Source organism: Haemaphysalis longicornis, unplaced genomic scaffold (genome assembly GCF_048455015.1).
Source record: "Haemaphysalis longicornis isolate Haplotype H1 unplaced genomic scaffold, Haemaphysalis longicornis Haplotype H1 scaffold_10, whole genome shotgun sequence".
Lineage (NCBI taxonomy): Eukaryota > Metazoa > Arthropoda > Arachnida > Ixodida > Ixodidae > Haemaphysalis > Haemaphysalis longicornis.
The window spans coordinates 45,181,708-45,203,388 of record NW_027526204.1 but is presented as its reverse complement, the minus strand read 5'-3'; the positions used below and the strand labels follow the sequence as shown (position 1 = coordinate 45,203,388).

General features: G+C 45.2%; 1 protein-coding gene across 1 annotated transcript in view; it reads left to right on the top strand.

Annotated features, from left to right (window-relative positions):
* The window catches only part of LOC144158431 (neuroglian-like), a 64,008-nt gene that overhangs the window by 25,721 nt on the left and 16,606 nt on the right, over positions 1-21,681 (top strand). Inside the window, exon 3 of the mRNA XM_077689314.1 lies at positions 3,935-4,248. Coding sequence (XP_077545440.1) covers positions 3,935-4,248 — 314 coding nt within the window. The remainder of the gene's footprint in view (positions 1-3,934; positions 4,249-21,681) is intronic.

The following is a 21,681-nucleotide window of genomic DNA, read 5'->3' as shown; positions in this document are numbered from 1 at the left end:
GTAACAAAGTTTCGCCATTCAATTATAGACCCATGTCTTTGCTATGCACTTGTACCAACGTACTGGAACACTTTATTTTCGGCCACGTCAGCTAACTATTAGAGACTAACATTTTTCCTTAATAGTCAGCATGAGTTCCGGCGTGGACTGTCAACGACGACTCAACTGGCCCACATAAATAACGAAATCTTCACTTGACTCGATAACGGCGGACAGATTGACGTTATTTTTTTTTATTTCCGCAAGGCCATCGATCAGGTGTCTCGCGCTCATCTAAAAACTAAACTGCGCGAAATATCACGCAACAAAAAAACTCAGTGGCTGGATTGCTACCGAACAACACTAATTTCTTAACATCGCCAACTCCAATGCCCGATTGGCAGCAGTCCTCTCGGGCGTGCCGCAAGGTTCTGTCCTTGGGCCGCTTCTATTTATCCTTTTTTAAAATGATTTCTCGTTTGAATTTCCTGTGCAATGCCACTTTTTGAGGACGACTGCGTCATTTAACATGATGTCCAATCACCTCAGGATCAGCAATTGATAGATAGATATCTTCTGGCGGTTGAAAACTGTTGTATACGTTGGGCAATGACCCTGAACAGTTCACAAGGAACTTTATGACCATAACCGGTAAAAAGAACTCGCCACAGCCTGTCTATGAAACAAATGACAACCAAATCAAACAGGTTAGTCAGTGCAAATAACAAGGCTTTCTTATAGAACCTACACTATCTTGTAACGCCCACATCACCACCATGATCTCAGTGGCATCACGCCGGTTAGGGTTTATAAAACAGCGATTAAAGCACTGCACTAGCAAGAGAAAACTTGTTGCCTACACACGTCTGGTGCGACGTTTATTGGAATATGCTGACACCATCTGGGACCCGGGCACAAAAAATTCACCGCTTGTATTGAGGGTGTTCAAACAAAGTGCTAAGGTTTATGTATTACGCATACGGGAGGCCCGATTCTCTCACGGAATTACGCAACAGGTCCGAGCTCCCAACGCTTGAATCACGCTGCAAAGTTCAGCGCCTCAAAACCCTGTTCAACTTTGTAAATGGGCAGACTAGACTAAACTGCAGAAGGGTGAACTGAGGGGCTTGTTGGTACATCATATCGTTTAAAAACGGCGCGGAAGACGGGACGGAGCAAGTAATAGACGACACAAGCGCTGACGAACAACTGAGCGATTTATTTCGCAAGAAAATATATACATGAAAAACTAGGGGAAGAGAAGGAAAAATACGACATAAAATTTTGACAGAAAAAGGTGATAGCTACTGATTAGTAAGTATGACAACGACAATCTTTCGCCGCGTGACGATTTGAAGACAACTAGTCATGTAGGTACGCGATTTCCTTATCCAACAGTGCCACGGATGGTTCGCTGATACAATCGCCCCCTTTCCTCTTGATTTGGAAGGCCTCGAAGATCTCCCTCTCCCTCCGCCCGCGGTAAGAGGTGAGTGTGGTGCATTCAGTGAACCGAGGGGTGCAGCCGCACGAGGCGCAGTGTGCTGACAGCGTGCCACCGGTAGAAGACCTGACTTTGTTGGCATGCTCCCTCAAACGTTCATTCAGGCAGCGGCCTGTTTGTCCTATATAGGAGCGTTTGCACGACAGCGGAATCTCGTACACGACGTTACTCACACAATCAACGTAACGTGTCTCGTGTTTTTTGACGCACGCTGGTGATTTGCTGCTTTCTGCGTTAACGCGCTTACACAGGCGGCTCAGTTTCTTCGGAGCAGAAAACACAAGCCGTACGCCCGCCTTGCCAACAATCTTCTTGAGCGCATGGCTCACTCCATGGACGTACGGGATGACGGCTGTCTTGGGTCGTTCTGCTTGAGGGCACTTCTCCGGAGCCTTCGAAGTGAGTTCGCGTAGCAGCTTAGTTGCCAAGGCACGCAGGAGGTCTGTCGGATACGCGGCACACCTCAAACGGCTAGCTTGCGCCTCAAAACTCTGTTGTGCACGGTGTGGGCAGGACCTCTTCAGGGCATTTCTTAGCACACTCGTGGCAACTCCCCTCTTGACCAGCTTCGAGTGTGCTGAGCTGTATGGTAATAGGCTCTTTCAGGTAATAGGACCTGAAGAGGTCCTGCCGACACCGTGCACAACAGAGTTTTGAGGCGCAAGCTAGCCGTTTGAGGTGTGCCGCGTATCCGACAGACCTCCTGCGTGCCTTGGCAACTAAGCTGCTACGCGAACTCACTTCGAAGGCTCCGGAGAAGTGCCCTCAAGCAGAACGACCCAAGACAGCCGTCATCGCGTACGTCCATGGAGTGAGCCATGCGCTCAAGAAGATTGTTGGCAAGGCGGGCGTACGGCTTGTGTTTTCTGCTCCGAAGAAACTGAGCCGCCTGTGTAAGCGCGTTAACGCAGAAAGCAGCAAATCACCAGCGTGCGTCAAAAACACGAGACACGTTACGTTGATTGTGTGAGTAACGTCGTGTACGAGATTCCGCTGTCGTGCAAACGCTCCTATATAGGACAAACAGGCCGCTGCCTGAATGAACGTTTGAGGGAGCATGCCAACAAAGTCAGGTCTTCTACCGGTGGCACGCTGTCAGCACACTGCGCCTCGTGCGGCTGCACCCCTCGGTTCACTGAATGCACCACACTCACCTCTTACCGCGGGCGGAGGGAGAGGGAGATCTTCGAGGCCTTCCAAATCAAGAGGAAAGGGGGCGATTGTATCAGCGAACCATCCGTGGCACTGTTGGATAAGGAAATCGCGTACCTACATGACTAGTTGTCTTCAAATCGTCACGCGGCGAAAGATTGTCGTTGTCATACTTACTAATCAGTAGCTATCACCTTTTTCTGTCAAAATTTTATGTCGTATTTTTCCTTCTCTTCCCCTAGTTTTTCATGTATATATTTTCTTGCGAAATAAATCGATCAGTTGTTCGTCAGCGCTTGTGTCGTCTATTACTTGCTCCGTCCCGTCTTCCGCGCTGTTTTCAAACGATAGACTAAACTATCATGACTATGTACAATATAGCACAGTGCGTGAGACACAAATGAAGCATGATAGGCCAATTCTGGTTCTTCTGTAAAACAAACACCCACTGTATCTAAATTTTTTTCCAAGTAAGATAAGGGATGGGAGCGTTCTTTCGTACGACGCGATAAATTTGTCATCCTTGGATTCTTTCTTGGCGACGCTCCGCTTTAATCCTTGAATTCAATCTGCATGTTTTATCTGAATCCCTACAACTTCTGCAATCTGGTTTTGTACATCTGAGTGTCGTTGAACCATTCCCTCATATGAATTTAAATGGGTTGGCTGGTGCCTCTGCTGTTTCTCTGCTCCGTGATTTCCCCTGTTTATGTATTTTTGTGTTGTCGCCAATGAGAGCAGGTTTGCATTGTTCTCTTATAAGCTACAACTAATCCCATGCCTGTCGTACCATTTTTTTCCAGTGTGTACTTTGTCTCTTACATTTTACATGCTCAATCCTACTGTTACGAACTTGTCCCTCACATATTACAGAATTCAACAATATTTGTTTCTTCTTTTGTGACAGTTTCTTGAATATTCTGTACATCTGTGTTATATGTCAATTTACCCCTTGTTCCTCGTCTGTACTCGCAGTTTGCAACATGCATTGTTTCACTGCTTTCTACACTCCTGCCTTGGCAGCCAAAAGGCTGCTGGCACTATTGACCAATTACGTACATACATACATACATACATACATACATACATACATACATACATACATACATACATACATACATACATACATACATACATACATACATACATACATACATACATACATACATACAAAGAGTAAGCAGGAGCAACCTATTAACTTAGGCTGGCGAAACTAATTTTTCCGGACACCTTTACTGCACGTGCTTCTTCAGGTTGTCCGCCTTTGCACTGCGTGTGTTAGCGTGTGCCTAACTGCAGGTTACCCGCCAACCATCGCCGAGGGACCAAATAACGTCACAAGGGCTGTGGTAAGGTCCAACGTGACGCTTCGCTGCCGTGCTCTCGGGGCGCCACGGCCTGACGTTCTGTGGGACAAGGACGGGCAGTCTTTGAGGGAAGCACGCTACCACGTGATGGACTCGGGAGACCTGCGGATTTCTGGCGCACAGTTGGCCGACGACGGCGAATACGTCTGCCGCGCCACCAACAAGTTCGGTCTGGTGTCCGCGTCCAGCTTGGTTGAGGTGCAGCGAAGAACGCGGATGACCCATCGGCCACCCAATGATTACGAGGTGACTGGGAACCTTTATATTCCACTGCGTACATCCCTCTCATGCTACTTTTTAGGTGAGCATAAAATGTTTCTATTGAACGTGTCGTTACGTTTTTTAACAAAGGTCAATTGATCGGGTTACGTTTTTAACAAAGGCGAATATTTCATAGCTCCTTACATATACACACTAAACTTTTTTACACCCTTTTGGCCAAAAAGGGTGTAATATATTTGAAAAAAGGGTGTTGGGAGGTCCTTACACCCTTTCTTTTAATCTCAACACCCTTTTTCGTAGCTTTACACCCTTTTTTGTGAAAAAAAGGGTGTTGACCAACCTTAACACCCTTTTTTTGGGAAGGGTGTTGAAAGGGTGTGGAAAAGGTGTTCAGCTCTTCATTGGTTGAGGCCATGCATGGAATATAATTTCAAAAAGACATCCCATTGCACCATCCTCCCAACCTCGTCAAAAATGTTCAAAAGCAAAAAAAAGCTGCCAAATTCAATAAAAAGCAGCGGCAGCACCGACGTCGAAACAGGAAAAAGTATCAGCCCTTGCTTGCTACGACATCGACAGAATAACACTCCCCCTTCCACTTTTTGCTTTCTACAGCCTTGCACGGAGCACAGCACAGCCTTGAACTGTGACATCTGTATCATCATTCCGTCGTTCCCTGTTCCTCTCCTGCCCCACAAGCACAATCATAGCCCTCTCTGACGACAGTCATTCTCGTCACTCAGTGGAGTTATAACGTACTAGCAATCACAATTTTATTGCATTCTTATTGTTAGCGACCGTAAATATTATGTACAAATGCAATAAACAGACCACCTAGTTTCTCCTGCAGAAACAACGTTGGAGAACAAGGCAGATATCAAAAGAAAAGAAAAGTTGGGAGGGAGGGGCATGAAATCGGGCGACGCCAAATAATAATACGATTACTTACACTAGAACACTGCCAAATTTCATTGCGCAGTGTTATCTTGCAATCTGCTGCTTTTTTTAACGTTCAAATCGAGCGCCAAAAGCTTCAGTTCGCGTTTTGTGTTTGTAGACTTTAAATATTTAAGCTTCTTTATTTTAATACACACAATAAATAATAAACTTAAAGATTATGTTATATTCAGTAAAATAGGCAATTATTTATTTTTGTCGTTTTAATTTGTTTACGCAACTCCCTGCCAACGGCCGATACCCTGAGTACGGCGCGCGGCGGCGTGGCCGGATTCCGGAACAGATACCCCGTGACCCGTCTTTCATCGATTGTTTACTGTGGTGTGCGGTTAAACAAGCGCAGTTATTATGATTAATTGGGCACCTCGTCGTCTTCGGTTGTGTCTGTCGTGTTCGACTTCGCGATGAAGTATTTGAGAACAACTTTGCCACCTGAAGACGGCTAATTTCGTTTGGCGCTTGCCCCTGAACGTCGCTCGCTCTTCTGCGTCGTTTCCTCTCAGGTGAGCTGTCTCGTCACATTTGCCGCCTTTCTTGTCACTGGATGTCGTTTGTAGCTGTCATCGCCGCTTTAAGGATCCGTTAACAGGAGCCCGCGTGTGTGAATTGTTTACCTGAACTGGCGAGGTTGAACCTAGAGGGCTCGTGTCCAGAAAGGCGATGTGCGAAAGATTTTGGTGCTTGCATTGAGCGCTAAACGCACTGGCGCTCAGTAACGCAGTGGCGCTGAGTAACTCAGTAACGTTTCCCATTCTGCAGCACTATATTGAACAGCCTCAGAGTTCACCACTGCGAACCACGTCTTACGCGTAGTTTATCAGAACACGGGCGGCTACACCTCTAAACTGTGCTGCGCAGCGTTTTCGGCTTCGTTGATCACCGCAGTCGTTTGTGCCGTGTCGGGAATGGCGAGGGAGAATCGTTTACGAGCGAATGTGCGTTCCTCGCAAGCTTCGTTGCGTTTGTGGCGAGCCACCTCACCATGTGTACGGTGCCGCGGTACGCGGGTAGTGATTTTGGCTGAATGTTGTGTTGCCCGAGACGTAACATTCGTGCACCCAATCATTTCCATTCTTGCATGTGTGGTAATCATGTGTCATCCTGTTTTAGACCTCTGGACGGTCTGAGCGCATCACGTCCCTCCGTTCAACAGGACAAGTGCCACAAGCATTGTCAATAGTGTTTGGCCGCCAGAACGTAAGTTTTCAAACACAGTTTTGGTAGCACAGTGGGCTATCATACTTGAATAATGTTCGATCACTTGAATGTACAAGTTCTGTCCCCCGTAACAGTTATTGGTGTTTCATCCATAACCTAACATGTAGCCGCTAAGTGGCAACCTTTATTTATAATTTCGGAAAACTCAGTTTCACCCAAAATCATAATGTGGGCGTAGCAGTTAATCACCATGTATACGAATTTCCTGATGTTAGTCATATTTACGGGGAAGCCATATTTCTTATGTGGTGACACAAAAATGTTATTATCTTTGTAGTTTAGTCTTGGAGAAAGCCTTGCCACTTCTGTTTTCAGCCATATTTTGGATGTTTATCATGTGAATTGCAGTCCTTGCATCCACTTTTTCAAATAGTTATGTAACTGACTGTACCATCTAAAGAGGCCTGATTGGGGTTCTGAAGGCTGCGATTTACGCACGCTAGTGCTGTACCGCCAATAAAGAAACATCCTTCCACAAAGGAAAAGATTTGAAAGTGTAAAGTATCAGCTGCATTATTCTTAACTGGAACATGCTAATTGCAAGGCCTGGGGCTTTTCCTGAAAGCACTGTGGATGTTATGAGAGAGGAAAATCACTCAAACACATCTGCCAAGGCTGTTGCTGCTCCAAGATGCGTGCAAGCATTGAGTCTGCTGAGCAATACATTACACCTTTTTTTTAAACAACCGACGCGCATGCTGAACGTACTCCTGATTGGGCGTGTGCCAGGCGCGTAGCCAGGAATTTTTTTTCGGGGGGGGGGGGCGTGTCGACCAGATGGGACGGGGAAATACGTAGGCAAGGCATCTTGGGCGTTGTTTTGCAAACGATGCTTGAAATAACTGACTTTAACATGCGATTTGTGTATGCTCAACGCTAACTGTAAAGCCCACCTTAAGGAGCTTAGATGGTGATGATAATGATGATCACCTAAATTCCCGTTTGCTGGTCTATGGGCAGACCACAGGCGATTCATTCGTCCGCAGAGCAGGTGGTTAGGCGGATCCGCGGTCGTGAGCGTAATCATGAGTGCGCTTGTGAGTGGCGCGCGGTCCCCGAAGTTCGTCAGGTGCAAGTGGAGGCCAACACTGTGTGTTTACTATCAAGATTCTCGTGTTTTAGATTTTCCTTTAGAAAAGAGTATAATAAGTTTTCTGATCAGCTATGAAGTACAGTCGAGCACGATTTCAAGGTTATCGTGCCAGCATCGAGCGGCCAAGCGTGCCACTTCGTTTCGGAAGCATGAAAATCGAGATTTCGCACTCTTCGCTCCATTGTGGGCTGTTCCATGATATAACAATGGCCCACACGACTGACTTGCTACCCTTTGGGTTTCAAGCTGTACATTCGTTGTCATCAAGCACAGACTTGGACTTGGTTGCCCTTTATCTACGCCGACGATAACAAAACTTGCGTGGAATATTTGCTAAAGCTGGTGTTCTTTCTGCTTCGTTTGAAAGAGTAGCTTTCCCGCGACAACCTTCGAATCGCAGTGGACTGTACATGCGGCGCATTCGTATATTATGGCGGTGAAGCTTGCAAAAGTGCGTCTTCGTCCTTAAGGAATCGCCTTTTGTTATTTTTTGTGCTAGTAACGTGAGTAGTAAACTTGCGCTTAGCGGAACACCTTATTGCACTGCTGTTGAATGTTGAGCTTGTTGCACGTTTCTTAAATTTCATTATATTTCTATCTGTTACATCGAAACAGACATGGCTTTAGTAAAATTCCAGTTAAGCAAATACAGAATACTGATTCTAACCAAGAGGGAGGTCAAGGAAACAGTGGAATAGTGCCAAAAAAACAAAGCTCCGCAATAATGAGAATTGTGTAGTTTTGTTGATGTGGAGGAAATACAGGATGGGCAGAGCAATGCTTTTTATGCAGCAGAAATTATGGATCTGCAATAGTCAATGAAATGCGATGTCGGCAGAAAAATAAACATATCAAGGATTGATAGTTGACTGAACAAAATACAGCGACATGCTCTGTCATGTGATTATACTTTGTACCAGTGTAAAGACAAGGAATGACACGCTCCCGACCACATGTAAGCCTATATGAGGCATTTCCTGTTGTTCTGCCATTTCCCGGCCGTGCTGTTACGCCAGTGAAACAGTGGGGCTGTTTCGATCGGCTCGCGGCAGGTTCCCGGCGCTTGTCGGTGTATCCGGCGCGAAATGCCGCCGAGCTGTATATATTGACAGGTACAGCATCTGGAGCGGGCGCAGGGATCAGACGTTGACGTAGACCTTCTTTTCAGCTTTATAAGAGCAAGAATGTCCTTAAAACTGCAGGTTCCGCGCCTGCAGGCGACTTCAGGCGGTTTTTCAGGCTGCTTAAAGCGCACCCCAGCCTTGGCATGAAACATTATGGGGGGGGGGGGGGGGCGGCACGGGTTCGGTGGGCCCCCCTTCCCGGCTACGCCCCTGGCGCGTGCTTATTCTTTCTTGCATCCACCACATTCGAGTCGTCACGTTGATTTGGGAAAGCTGGAATCCAGCATATACTGGCAAGATACGAGAGCTTGAACACAACCCACTTGCCCGCAATGAGTTTTCAAAGATCTCCGCCACCTGAAGGTACTGAAGTGAGATGTAAGCATTGCCTGAAAACCATACCAGATGAGGGTACCAACTCATAATTATGTATCTTTCTCGCCCATCTACGTGTTTTGATCGAAAAAAGTGCCATTTAATGGTGACACGTCGTTCTCTGCCGATTTCTGATGCCTGATTAAGTTTGTGGGCATAAATTTACCAGATTGCTCACATGTCTAACGTGTATGTGTGCTTTTTAGGAGTGAAGTAGGTAAAAATTGAAAGGTTTGATTGTAGTTGTGTACAGATTACCTACATTGTTTTCATTCCTAGAAAAGAAAAATTGAGGTAACCCTGCCAATTGTTCTGCATTGCTGCATTTTATTATGCTCGTATGACTAGTAGAACCTGCAGGAGTTCAGCTGCTTGTTAAAGGAGAAATGAACAGTGGTATAAAAAGAAGAGCATCTACTAAATAAAAATCTTCACAATAGCAGGATGCCAACGGTCCACCTACCAACTTGCGTCCTGCATTGTTTCTGCTGGCTGGAGCGGCGCATGGAGCATTTTGCAGCTTCTCGAAGTTTTGTGATCAAGCTCTGCCCCAAGTGAAGGATGTCGCAGAGGGATATTCTGTTTTAATGCCACCATTTAATGTGCTGAGCACTTACTCGTAAGGCATTTTAAATATTCATCATCCCAGAGGGTATGTTACCTTCGTCTTGGTTAGAATGTGGCTGTAGATGACTGTTTTTGTGTGATCCACCGCCGAGACGTAATGCCTTACCTTGAGCATCTAAACTCTTGTGTTCCAAGCATCCAGTTGACCATGGAACAAGAAAATAATGGACACATCGCCTCGACGTACTTGTGAGACGGTCGGCCAAAGGATTTACAACCAGTGTGTATCGAAAGCTGGCCCACACGGGTAGATACCTGAGGTTCGACTCTGCGCTTCCTGTAGGCCAAAAACGCTCCGTCGCCACTGCACTCTTCTCACGCGCATCACGAATCTGCTCTGAGCCTGGTCTGCGCAAGCAAGAGCTAGCCGTGGTAAGGAAGGACCTTCGCAGCAACGGCTACCCTTCACAGCTTCTGAGGACGCAACGATTGCGGGCTTCAGGTGCCTCCCCCGAAAGGGTTCCTGAAGAATACAGGCAAAACCGCGCTGCCGTCCCCTACACACAAGGCATCAGTGAAGCTCTTGCAAGGGTGTTTGGCACATATGGCGTTAAAAGTGCACACGTGCCAACGAACAGGCTTAAGCAGAAGCTGGTATGCGTGAAGGACCCTTTAGAAAAATCAAGATTCCCGGAGTTGCCTACAAAATTCCATTCAAGGATTGCGACGCATCATACATAGGTGAAACTGGAAATTTTTAAAAGAATTCAATAGCACCAGAACGATGTCAAAAAAGGCAATGCAAGCTGAAATGCCTTGGCGGAGCATCACCTGGCTACTGACCACGTCATCGATTGGGATTCCGCTAGCATAATTGCATCGGAGAAGTGCCTGTCGACACGACTACTTTTAGAATCAGTGCATATTCAACCAACTAAAAACACAATTAACCGGTCGCGGGGTAATCTCCCCGAGATATACATGCGCACTCTGCGCCACCGAACCTATAGATAGTCGCGACCTTTCACCCCCTCTTCATTGTGAACAAGAGGCCCGTAGGGTCCCGAAGGCGTCTTTATTTGTTTATTTGTTTTTGACCAGGTGAGTGCCTGCTTGTATTTCATCAATGAATCACCCTCACCTGACGAGTTTTCGTCGAACCTTGGACTCTGTTAGGTGTCAGTAGGTTTACACAGCCAACTTGTGGGGACGCACATAAGCTCCTAACAAATGAGCCGCGTAGTGGCTATGTACTAGCCATGGTTTTTATTAGTTGCCTTGGTGAATATGATCTTCTGTCGCAGTGTTTTGGGTAGCTCACTCGCACATTATTCCTTTGTTTTTTGGACATTGTGGAGTGTCCAATGATTTTTCATTCTATCTCTGATTTTTATTGCAACTGTAAATACGTCAGGAGTCCCGTAATGAGTTTCTGGCAGTAATAGAGTGCTACTGTGTGCATGAAGGCAGCCTAAATAAAACAATTGCCTGCCTTGCCTTTGCTTACAGGGGCCATGCAGAAAACACACAAGTTTGGTTCATATGACAGATTGCCTCGTTAAAATCATACTGACACCATTTTTAACGCGCACTTCACTAGAATAAGCTATATAATTAGGAAAAACGGGATGGCCATGCGACCCACTATAGCTCATTTCCTACAGCAGTGCCTTTGATGCCATATGTCCCCAGCTGTGCGATTGGCTGAGGCCGGCAAAAGCAAGCGCAAATGGGGCAGGCCTTATAAGCATGCCGAACGAGCTATTTGCGCTTAAATGTAATGCATATTCCTTTTACAGGAGTAAAAATGGTGCAGTAAACAATGAAAGTTACGAAAATACGCGTAAACATACAAGTACGGCGTGCACTATACTTGTTTTAGCTGGACAGCACTCCGCCGCTTTGGAGTTGGCTTGCACGGCACTGGCCGATTGGCATAGGCGATCTTGTCTTACGTGACCCTGTTTGTCGAGGACACCCCATGTTTCACAAAACCATTACTTTCTACAGTAACGAAAACAAGCCAAGTGCAGATAAGGTCAAAAACAAAACATGGCAAACAACGGTTCGTGGATGAGTATGGTAGCTCCACCTGGGAGGACTGATGGCTAGCAGGGCTGCAGACCCGAGTGACGCAGTAGTTTGTTTGATTACACGCACTTATGGCTTCATTGCTGACATCCCAAAAACACACGATATGGTGGGAGAACCAGACTTTTAACCTAAATTAATTTCTCAGTGAATGCAGCATCATTTGCTGCCGGTCAAGTGGTAGGGGCACTATAAAACACGAAATATGTCGAACGAAACGAACTTCTATGTTGTCCGAATGGCCCCTTTAATGCACTGTATTGTATTTTTGGTTCCTGTAGTGATGTCACCATGAAGGAACCGCAGTAGACAAAGTTAATGTCAGCGCTTTACGATGCATTTTTGTTTGTGTTTGTCAGCGCTTTACGATGCATTTTTGTTTGTGTTTGATGGAATCAAATATAATACTCTAACCAAGGACTTTATCCGAAGCGTTCCCAACGTTTCGGAACCTACTTGGCTCCTTCATTAGAACTGTCTATGTTTGACCAAGAGCAATAGTTTTACATTAAAACAATTTTTTTTGTTTGCTGCCGCGGATCATAGGCTAGGGCACAAATAGGGGGTAGGACAGCTAGATATCTGTTCATCTTTCACCGGCTTGCTTGGGTGTGACAACTGTATCTAGTTGCCAATTCCAATTTGTTGTGGTCAGTTTTTCTCAACTAAATTGTAGCTTTTTGAAGGATTTTGGTATGTTTTTGTGGGCCTAAAGGGTTGCCTCATTGCATGGCCTATGTAGCGTTGAAAGCGGATATTTTGCTTCAAAGTGGAATGTCGGCGTAGCATCATGGTCCTTTGGTTGCTGCTCACTTTCATTAATGCCAATATTTTTTATATTATCACTTAAAATTAAAAGTTAACCAATCTGCTGTCATTTTAATTTTGTCACCTGCTTTATACTTCCTTTTTTTTCAACTGTCTGTAAGGAGTAATAATTCGTATTTTTATGATACCAAGGCGTCGGACTCTGCTAGTTGGTACATGTTTGAATAGATGAAAAACCAGCGGAAAACACAGGGTACAGAAGAGAACGACGGGATAAGCTTGTCCCGTTGTTCTCTTTTTAACTGTGTCCTGTGTTTACCGCTGGTTTTTCATTCATTCAATTTTCATGAATTTGTTGAACAGTGATTAGTTTAAGTGCACAAGCAATTTTTGGCTTGATGGTTCCCTGTAGCATTTATATAAGTGCTCTCTGCTCTTTTTTTACCCAAGACCCCATTACCAGCCTTAATGAGATTGTCTTTTGTAGACATTAAGTTGAAATAAATATTTGTTTGCATTGCTTTACATATTTTGAAAGAATTCTTTGCTCACTTTCTTTCAACCCTGTTTCTTAATCCTGCTTAAAGCATTTTTCCATGTTTATTTTTTGCAGAACTAGGAAGGGTGCTCATCCTCGGTTCTTGCTGAAGCACCAGTATCTGTACTTCACACGTGAGCTTTGAACACGCAGTAATTATGGTATGAAACATTTTACCAGTATTAGCTTGATTTGTAGACGTCATTGTAGATGTCAAAGCTTTCGACAGTGTAGTACAGTGTCTGGTGTAGTGCACAATCTTTCTATAGAGAATAATTTTGGGGCTATAATACTTGAGATTATTTTAAAATGTACGTCAAATACTACTAAAAATAGCGCTCTAAATTGGTGGCCATTTTCCTGGTGGAAGCAGAAAGTGAAAATGCCCATGTTTGGAGATTTAAGTCCACAATAAATATCCCAAAGTTGCCAAAGCTAATCCAGAGCCCTCCTCTGCGGTGCACTTAATATCCCATGTGCAGCTTTGTGTAAAAACAGCCAGAAATGTATGAATAATTTAAATTGATTTTAATGTTTCTAAATGCAAGTATTCTCAGTTTAAGCTGCCTTATTTAGTAAAATATTTTCTAAGAATTGCATCGCTACCAAAGGTTTACAGAAAAGCTTTTATTTGTTATGCACCTTCTCAGCAAAACAAAAATGTCATTAAGAAAAGCAGAAAAAACCTAAATATGGAAAGTAGCAACACTAAAGCTGCTAATAAAAAAGATGCTGAACGCTTTATCGATAATATTTTGCTGATTTTATTTCTAGTGACCTCTAAAAAGGGCTATAGACAGGTTTGATGCTTCCCATGAAGCACCTTGTAATACTAGACGAAACTAATGGGCACTGGCTGTTGGCTTTTGATTTGCAACATTGAAAAATGACCCCACATCCACCAGCAGAGACATAATGCAAGGCACCATGCACAAGCTAGACTCATGATAAAATATTGCTATTGCTTCAATGTCATCACATTTCAACCATGGGATTCACCAGGGAACTCATATGCATTGTTCTGTGATGTTTACAGTTCTTGACATTGCTATGTGGGGTCATTTTTCATGAAGCAAAAAGAATAATGCAAAATAAAATAAGTGGCAGCGGAGACCCAACTTTTATGGGTAGAATAAAGCCACAGTACGAAGGGAAGTATACATATTGCACTTGGTCTGCCTTAATATTGAGCTTTTCTGCTAAGCTCAAGAATAAGGCACTAAACATGGCGGGTAGCTACCGTGATTGGAAGTTTGATGCAATGCTGAGAAGCCAAGAGTTTTAAGGTTCAAAGAACTTTTGTGCAGTTGATGTGTTGTATGCCTACTTGCTTTCACTGCATAACACATTTATGCTGTGCAGTGAAGCTCGAAGGATGTAGCTCGTGATGCAGGATGCAGTGAAGCTCGAAGCAAAATGAACATATAATTGAATTTTTAACACCATTTTGAATAATCAACAACGTCTAATGATACGACTTCTGTACTGAGATTTCGCTGTAATATTAAACTTTATAAATGGATGTATTAAAAATCGCTGGGACAAAAAGTTCAAGCAAATTATCAGCTGCCATTGAGCTCAGAGGGAAGGTCTCACAGAACGAAGCTTGGAAGGCACGAATGTTTCATACCGTAATTGTGTGTCATACTGTGCCATATGTGGCTGCACACCTGCAGCGCCATTTGTGAACCGAGGATGATGCACCCTTTTTGTACCCCTTTAGGTGGGTGCTTTTGCAGGAAAAGCTCCTACAGATTGGGGTGCTAAGTAAGCACCCTGTGATATTTTGGGCAGAAAAGGGTGTTATAAGGCACCCGTCGTCTGGGGTGCATCACAAAGGGTGCTCCTGCGGCGACAGAATCCAAGCACCCTAAAGGGTGTCAAATATTCTGTTATGCGGGTGCTCCTACGACGACAAGCTGAACGCACCCTTTTGGGAGTAAAAATGTTTAGTCTGTGTTTACGTCGGGCTCCGCAAGATGGCGGTACTTGTCCGTGCTACGCACATGATATGGTTTGGACATTCCAAGCTCTAGCCCGCCGAACGCAGAGTAATGCCTCAACTCCAATGCGAGTGCTTTTAATAACAACTTTGATGACACCACTGTTGAGAATCGGTTGAAACGGAGCAAGCGACGCACGTCGGTGTTTTATTTTTCTTCGGCGTGCGGCCGCAGTGGCACGAGCCGCGCCATGTCCTTGGCGCGATCAGCCGTGTTCCTGGCTATTTCAGTGTTGCCAAACGAAGAAATTGATACCTAACTTTTCAATGATAACCGGCTATAGGATGGGTCAAAGATAAATGTTCTTTATAGTTCAGACTGCTGTGTCCACCTGATTGCATTCAGAGGGTAGGAAGTTCATAGTTGCTTGTATCTTGATATTTGGTATGTGCTTGGCTGTAAAGTTTAAAGTGAAGTTGCCAAAATGTTTGTTAATAGACACCATAGTTTATGGTTGTGAATTAGTTTTAGTCTCAGGATTCATGCACAGAATTTTGCACACATTCTTGTTTCTTTTTTTACGTTGCAACATTCACTGTCGACTGTAAAAGTTTATTCGGAAAACATAGTTTTGTTCGGCTTGAGTCTCAAGATTTTTGACTAAAAAGGAATTGTGCAATTTATAACCAATTGAACCTATAAATGTGGTTGTGTGCCTTTTAAAAAGTTGTGACGACAAATACGAATACAAGTTCTCTACGGGTGCACATCACATGGGATATTGTTTTTAGAAGCCACCACCAGAAAACATGATTGCAATTGTAGCGGGGGTCCAGTTCTGTCTAGGTTTATCACCAGAGTGCTAATGTGTAGTGAGCACACTGATCACGGTTTTCAGTGGTCCCTCAAGTGCACCAATGTTGTGATCGTCACGGGCATGAAATTGTTAAGTTCTATTATTTCTTCTTTTTTGGTTCAGGCTAGGTTTTTTTGTGTGTGTCATGTCAAGTTAACCAATATTTCAAGATATCCGAGTTTGACGCCACGAGGGGTAACTGTATATATAATTTAAAATTGCGCCGTTAGTCATAAATTGTTGCGTTTCATTTACTTACAGAGCCTCCAGACATACACCTGTCACCATGAATTGCGTTAGGACACCATGGTGATAGGTCGTAAGCCTCCAAGGCCCTGGTGATGACACGCGCAGCACCATGGTACTGCGCATGCCATCACCTTTAAAAAACGGTGTGAGGATGCTCAACACCCTTTTTTAGGGTGTTGAGTGTCCTCAACACCGCTTTGTAAGCGTGTTGAGCATCCACAACACCCTTTTTAATGGTGTTGAGCTTAACACCCTTTTTTTATTCTCACACCCTTTTTTCGTCTGTACACCTTTTTTGCGAAAACACCTTTTAAGGGTGTTAGCCATGAGACAAGGTTTTTACACCCTTTTCGGCCAAAAAGGGTGTAAAAAGTTTAGTGTGTAATGTGTGATAGTCCTGTTGCTATAAACCAGCCATGTTGATTTGCTTTTCTTTCGTTTAACTTTTTTACTTGCATAAATTAATATTTACATTTACATCAGCTGTCATCAAATAACTTTTTCTTTGGCGCCATTGGCCCTAGTGGGCATTGCGCCATTACACACCGACTATCATTATCATCACCCCTCACGTGCGACTTCCCATTGCCGGGTCCAGTAGCCCCGCTAGCGTTTTAGCCATGGGACGAACCGGACAGTCAAATTAGAGTGTCGAAGTTTACTGATATGAATAGTGAGCATGGGCCGGTTGCGTTGCTGGTGGACAAAGAGCTCACACAATAAAAACTTAAAGGTGTTGTGCCACCAAATTTTAACTCTGTAAAAAGCCTGCTATAGGCTTCCTCTGCATGCAACGACCCTCAACACGAAGTGCTGGGTACAGCAAGCGCTTAATATATATTTTAATTCGCTTCTAAAAATTACCTAAATGCTCTAATGGAAATCGGGACCCATCGCTAGCGCCACTAACCATGACGTCAGTAAATTGCCAGCACAGCAAAGTTTGTGACGTCATACAACGTTAGCGACTCGAGCGACGTCAACGTGAACTCCAGTTACCACAGTTTGGTCGCTTGGTCGTATCGACACACTGTACCGATACGAAGGCGACGACGACGCGACGCCGACGAGTCGCCAAAACCTCGGCCAACTGCCGAATTGCCAGACCGCGTTGTCACACTACGCCGACGGCGAAACAAACACGTCGGCCGATAGAAAGTCGCCGTAGTGTGACTGACTCGCCGACCGAAGACGCCAACAGAACCGGTCGCCTGACTGGTCGCACGACGCGTCGTCAATCGACCGAGAAGCGAAAACTGCGCCCCGACAACATTCGTGCCGCAATGAACGGGGCTCTATGTTGTTAGTTTCTGGAGGGTAATAAACTCAGTAAGTTCCATGAAGCCCATACAACTCAACACTAGCGCTAATGCGACCCGTATTTTGGCGTTCTACGCTTCGGCCGTGCTCTTCGGCGACGCCGCTACCCCGGAATGCGTGTGCGATCGGCTCACCTGTAGAAAATATAAGGTCAGTTTCGTGCAGAAGAACAGTTACGTAGGGTAATTTGGGTAATAAGAGATCAGTATCGGCAAAGGTTTTTAACGTAAAACGTAAAACCAAAGTACGGCAAGCACTATCCCTTCAGTGCAAAATCGCAGTCGCAGCCGGGCACACTTATTTTTGCGAGCGCTTTCGCAGAAGAGCAGAGTTGATGGCGATAAGCTGTCGCGGGGGCTTCGCGGAACCTTGCTGCGCAAGCGCTATTTAAGAAATTTTAGTTTACAAGCCAGGAATTCTGTAAACTAGCTAGTAAACACCGACGTACGACTGCAAGGATGGGCCTCCATCTAGTACACTGGCTATATCGCGGTGAGAAACCGTTTGTTCGCTGGCTCAGTGGTCTCGCGCGTTCCGCCCGCACGGTCAACGTTGCGGGTTCGATTCGCGGCGAGGGCACTTTTTTTTTTGAGCGTTTTTTTTTAGCATTCTCATGGTTTGCATATCCATGGTTTTCATTTGTCTTCATCCGAGGATGCAGACAAAGAATCCGCAGCGGAGCTGTCGCGGCTTGATGTGACGAGTCGGCGTGTTTACTTCCGTGGTGAAGCACGTATGCGGGGGAGCAGACGCCGCAGTAAAGTCGCAACGTATCGCAGCGCCGCCGTGGCAGAGTCTCCTCGCAACACTGTGACGTCACTGCTTGAATCGGCGCCCAGAAACCGAAACCGAATCCTGTTCACATGAATCGTGCGATAATAAATTTTTTACTCAGAATATGTGCATGTGAGAGCATGTATCATGCTTTCTAACGAATTATAAAACGTTTGCAACAAAGAATGCACAAGCAACAAATTTGGTGGCACAACACCTTTAAATATCAAGAGGAAAGGGCACACGGGGCATAGTTTGTAAGCATACAAAATCTAACTGGCGATTTACACTACTAATCTACACCTGCGGCATGCTCATAGGAAAGTGAGTGCTTTTTAGGACATCTTGCAAATCAAACTTTTGTACTGACATAATTTAAAATGCCATAATTGAAATTTAAACATAATTTAAATTGAACATACATAATTTAAACTTAATATTTTAAATTTAAAATAATTTAAATTTAAAACATATTTTAAATTTAAAATTTAAAATTTAAATTTTTAAAATTCAAAAATTAAAATGGTTAAAAAAATTTAAAAAACGCGCCACACAGCAGAAACAACTAGCGAAGGGCCCTACAAAAATACTTCGCGCCCTACAAACTAACACTTACCCTGCCCCAAAAGATGCCTTTATATTGCCGTGCATACCCTTGCATGCCGTGTTTTTGGGGAATCAGGGACACTGTTGACATGTTGTCGGCTGTACACTAAGAACATTTGGCCAGCCTTCAACACTTATCAGCTTTTTGGAGAGTACAGTAGCCTCCTCTCAAGTTGGTGAAGAAGGCAGATAAAGCGACCTGTGCTAATGGGATCCTGAAAGGAAGAGGTCAGCTTAAACCCTCCCTCGGTGATAAAAATCAACATGTTTACTCTGCCTACCTCTCACTATGCTGACAAATTCACTAAGACAAAGTACTAATGCTGAAATTGTAAGGGCAGCCGCAACTCCAATTGAGCGCAACTCAGTGCAAATCACTGTTTTTCTTCTTTGAACGAGTCATGCGGACGGTAGTCGTCAAGACACAACGGAGACCAGTGGCATACGCGGCCCGAAGTTGCACGAGGGTGCCGGTCTGCAACCGCGCAGAGGTACGCGGCCGCTTAAGAAGGAGGAATACACTTCTTTTGCAGTATGCGATTCTAAAAACTGGTGAAGGGCGCGGGCAGTAGCCCAGCAGTGACTTCGGTAGCAAGTTTCGTAAGGTTCGAATACCGCCTTCTAGTGGTCAACGCAGGAGGAGGGGGAAGAGTTTTGCTTACACAAATATTGTGTGGCTGGTGGGGTCGTCATCTTCGCAAATGGTCGTAAGGTGAGGGATTGCGCTGAATAATCTGAATAACTTAGCATGATGTGTGTCCAGATTTTCAGAATCGAACATTTTTTGGGTAAGGCCCTGAGAGAGGACTAACTAGGGCTATGACCCACTTTTCTGTGAATGTCAATGAGTAGGCGCGACCGTGGAGTTTCATACAATAATGACTAGAGGGGAAACTGGCGCTAGTGCCAACGCGAACTCCGAGACGGCGCTTACGCTTCTATGGGAATGATGGGTAGTTATGGAACCGCGTTGCGTAGTTTGGAAACGGGCCTAAGGCTGCGCAAATTGTGCCTTTTGTCAACACAACTCTTATTGTACGGTTGCCTGTTTACAAATTAAATGGCAAACAAGAAAGTTATTGACCAAAAACATGTTTTGTGGGAAATAAAACGGCGCGGTTAAATAGAAAGCAGACGCGGAGTCGAGGAGGTTTGCGGAGTAGATTTGCCATTTGCTGCCAACTACAGCGGGACGCGGGCTTCTCCAAAAGTTGTTTGTAAATGTTTCGACGCTTGTAGTTTGTAATCTTAAGAAACGTTTCCTGCTCCTAAAACCCATTACTCTTTGGAGAAGTTATTCTAGCCTAAATTAGTGACATACAAGCAGCGTTCCTATGAGGCGCCGGTACTGCTGGTCTACGGCGTAGGAGCCGGTTCGCAAGAGATGTCTGGTTGTTCCAAGCAATTCGCAACCGTCATCGGCTTCGAAAATACATTGCTCTGCCTAATGAGCAGCGCCGCAACTCCAACTTCGCCGCACACAGCGCCGTCAGGTGCGTTTCCGTGCTCGCTGATCGCTGTGTCGGCAATGATTCGATAAGCCACCCAATTCGCCACTCTGGTTAATAAACATTCCACTCAGGGCGGCGTCAGTGCGCGTGCGCCACGGAGTTCAAGGAGAAACGTATTTTTAAACACTTCTTCTAACACCCCGGGTGGGCAAATGCGTTCAGGTAAGAACAAAACAAAAACGGAACCGCCTGCATGATTCAATCCACGGAGCGTTTCAATCAAGAAGCCATCGAGGGCGAATCCGAATCCAAAAATACCCATCACGCCCATTGCGGCGGAATATCGCAGCGCCAGATTCCTCTCTAGTTGTTATTGTAGGAAGTTCTATGGGCGCGGATACCGATAGATGTGAGTCTGGGGAATCGCTAATGTTGATGACCTGCCAGGCTGTGTGGTGGAGGTAACCAGTGGCATCCGCAGAAAGTGTTGAAGAGTGGGTGGGGTATTTTTGCATTACGTGACGTGTGCGTTTCTCCGTACGACGACATGGATTCTGGGGTGCGTGTTTCATGATAGCAGTCCGGATAGGATATTGTCACGAAGTCAAAGACTACGCAGTTGTCTTCAAAGAAAACAAGTTTATTGGAGCGAACTTGTGCCCCCCTAACAACTCAACGAATACACAGGCGGCGAAGCAGCAGTCAACAAAGTGACGTGTGCAGGCGAGCTCCGGCGATTGGAAGGCCGCGGCGTCTGCTCTGCAGCTTTTATCTTTCGGCGCGAGTGTTTCTGGAACCGTCGATTTACATCCGAAACATTGTAGATCAAAGAAGAATATTCTGGGCTAGTGACGTTAGGGCGAAACAGTCTGCTTATCTGAATGAGATAGCCGGTGCGGCATAAAATAGAGAATGGAAGACGCGCTTCGCTTGGGACACAGATAACAGAGGCGAGCGTGGCCGGGCAGTAAACAAACAATAAATAAACAAACCCATACATGAATCGCGGCAATATTGTTCGGATGAGAGCGTGATTCGGGCTGGAAGGAACGTGAGGATGGGGTCATGGATGTAAGATGGGTGGGGAATTGTCAGTCCGGCAGGGGAGGATGCTAGGCCTGATATGATTGGTCCAGTAGATGGGCCTCGGTGAGTTGTTCAGAGGTTTTTGAATACCAAGTCCTAGCCTGGCAGTGAAATTGTTGTGGGGTACGTACAGGGCCACTCTGTAGACTATGCAGCACGATACCCATTTTTTCAAGCTAGGAGTGGGGTGTATTGAGGTGCGCGAGAAGGTGGGTGAGTCGACTGATAATGAAAGCTTGAATGAATCATAGACGTGTGGCCTGCATGAGGTCTGATTACGGAGGTCGATGCGTCGGAGACTGCCAATAGTTTGGGTGATCAGGGCACTTAGGTGATTGAGGTATGGGTAGTTCGCGTGAGTTTATTGTATTGAGAGCCCTAGTACTTTTAGCTGTTAGCGGCGGTAACTTGTGAATTTTCGCTCTGTCACAATACTGATAG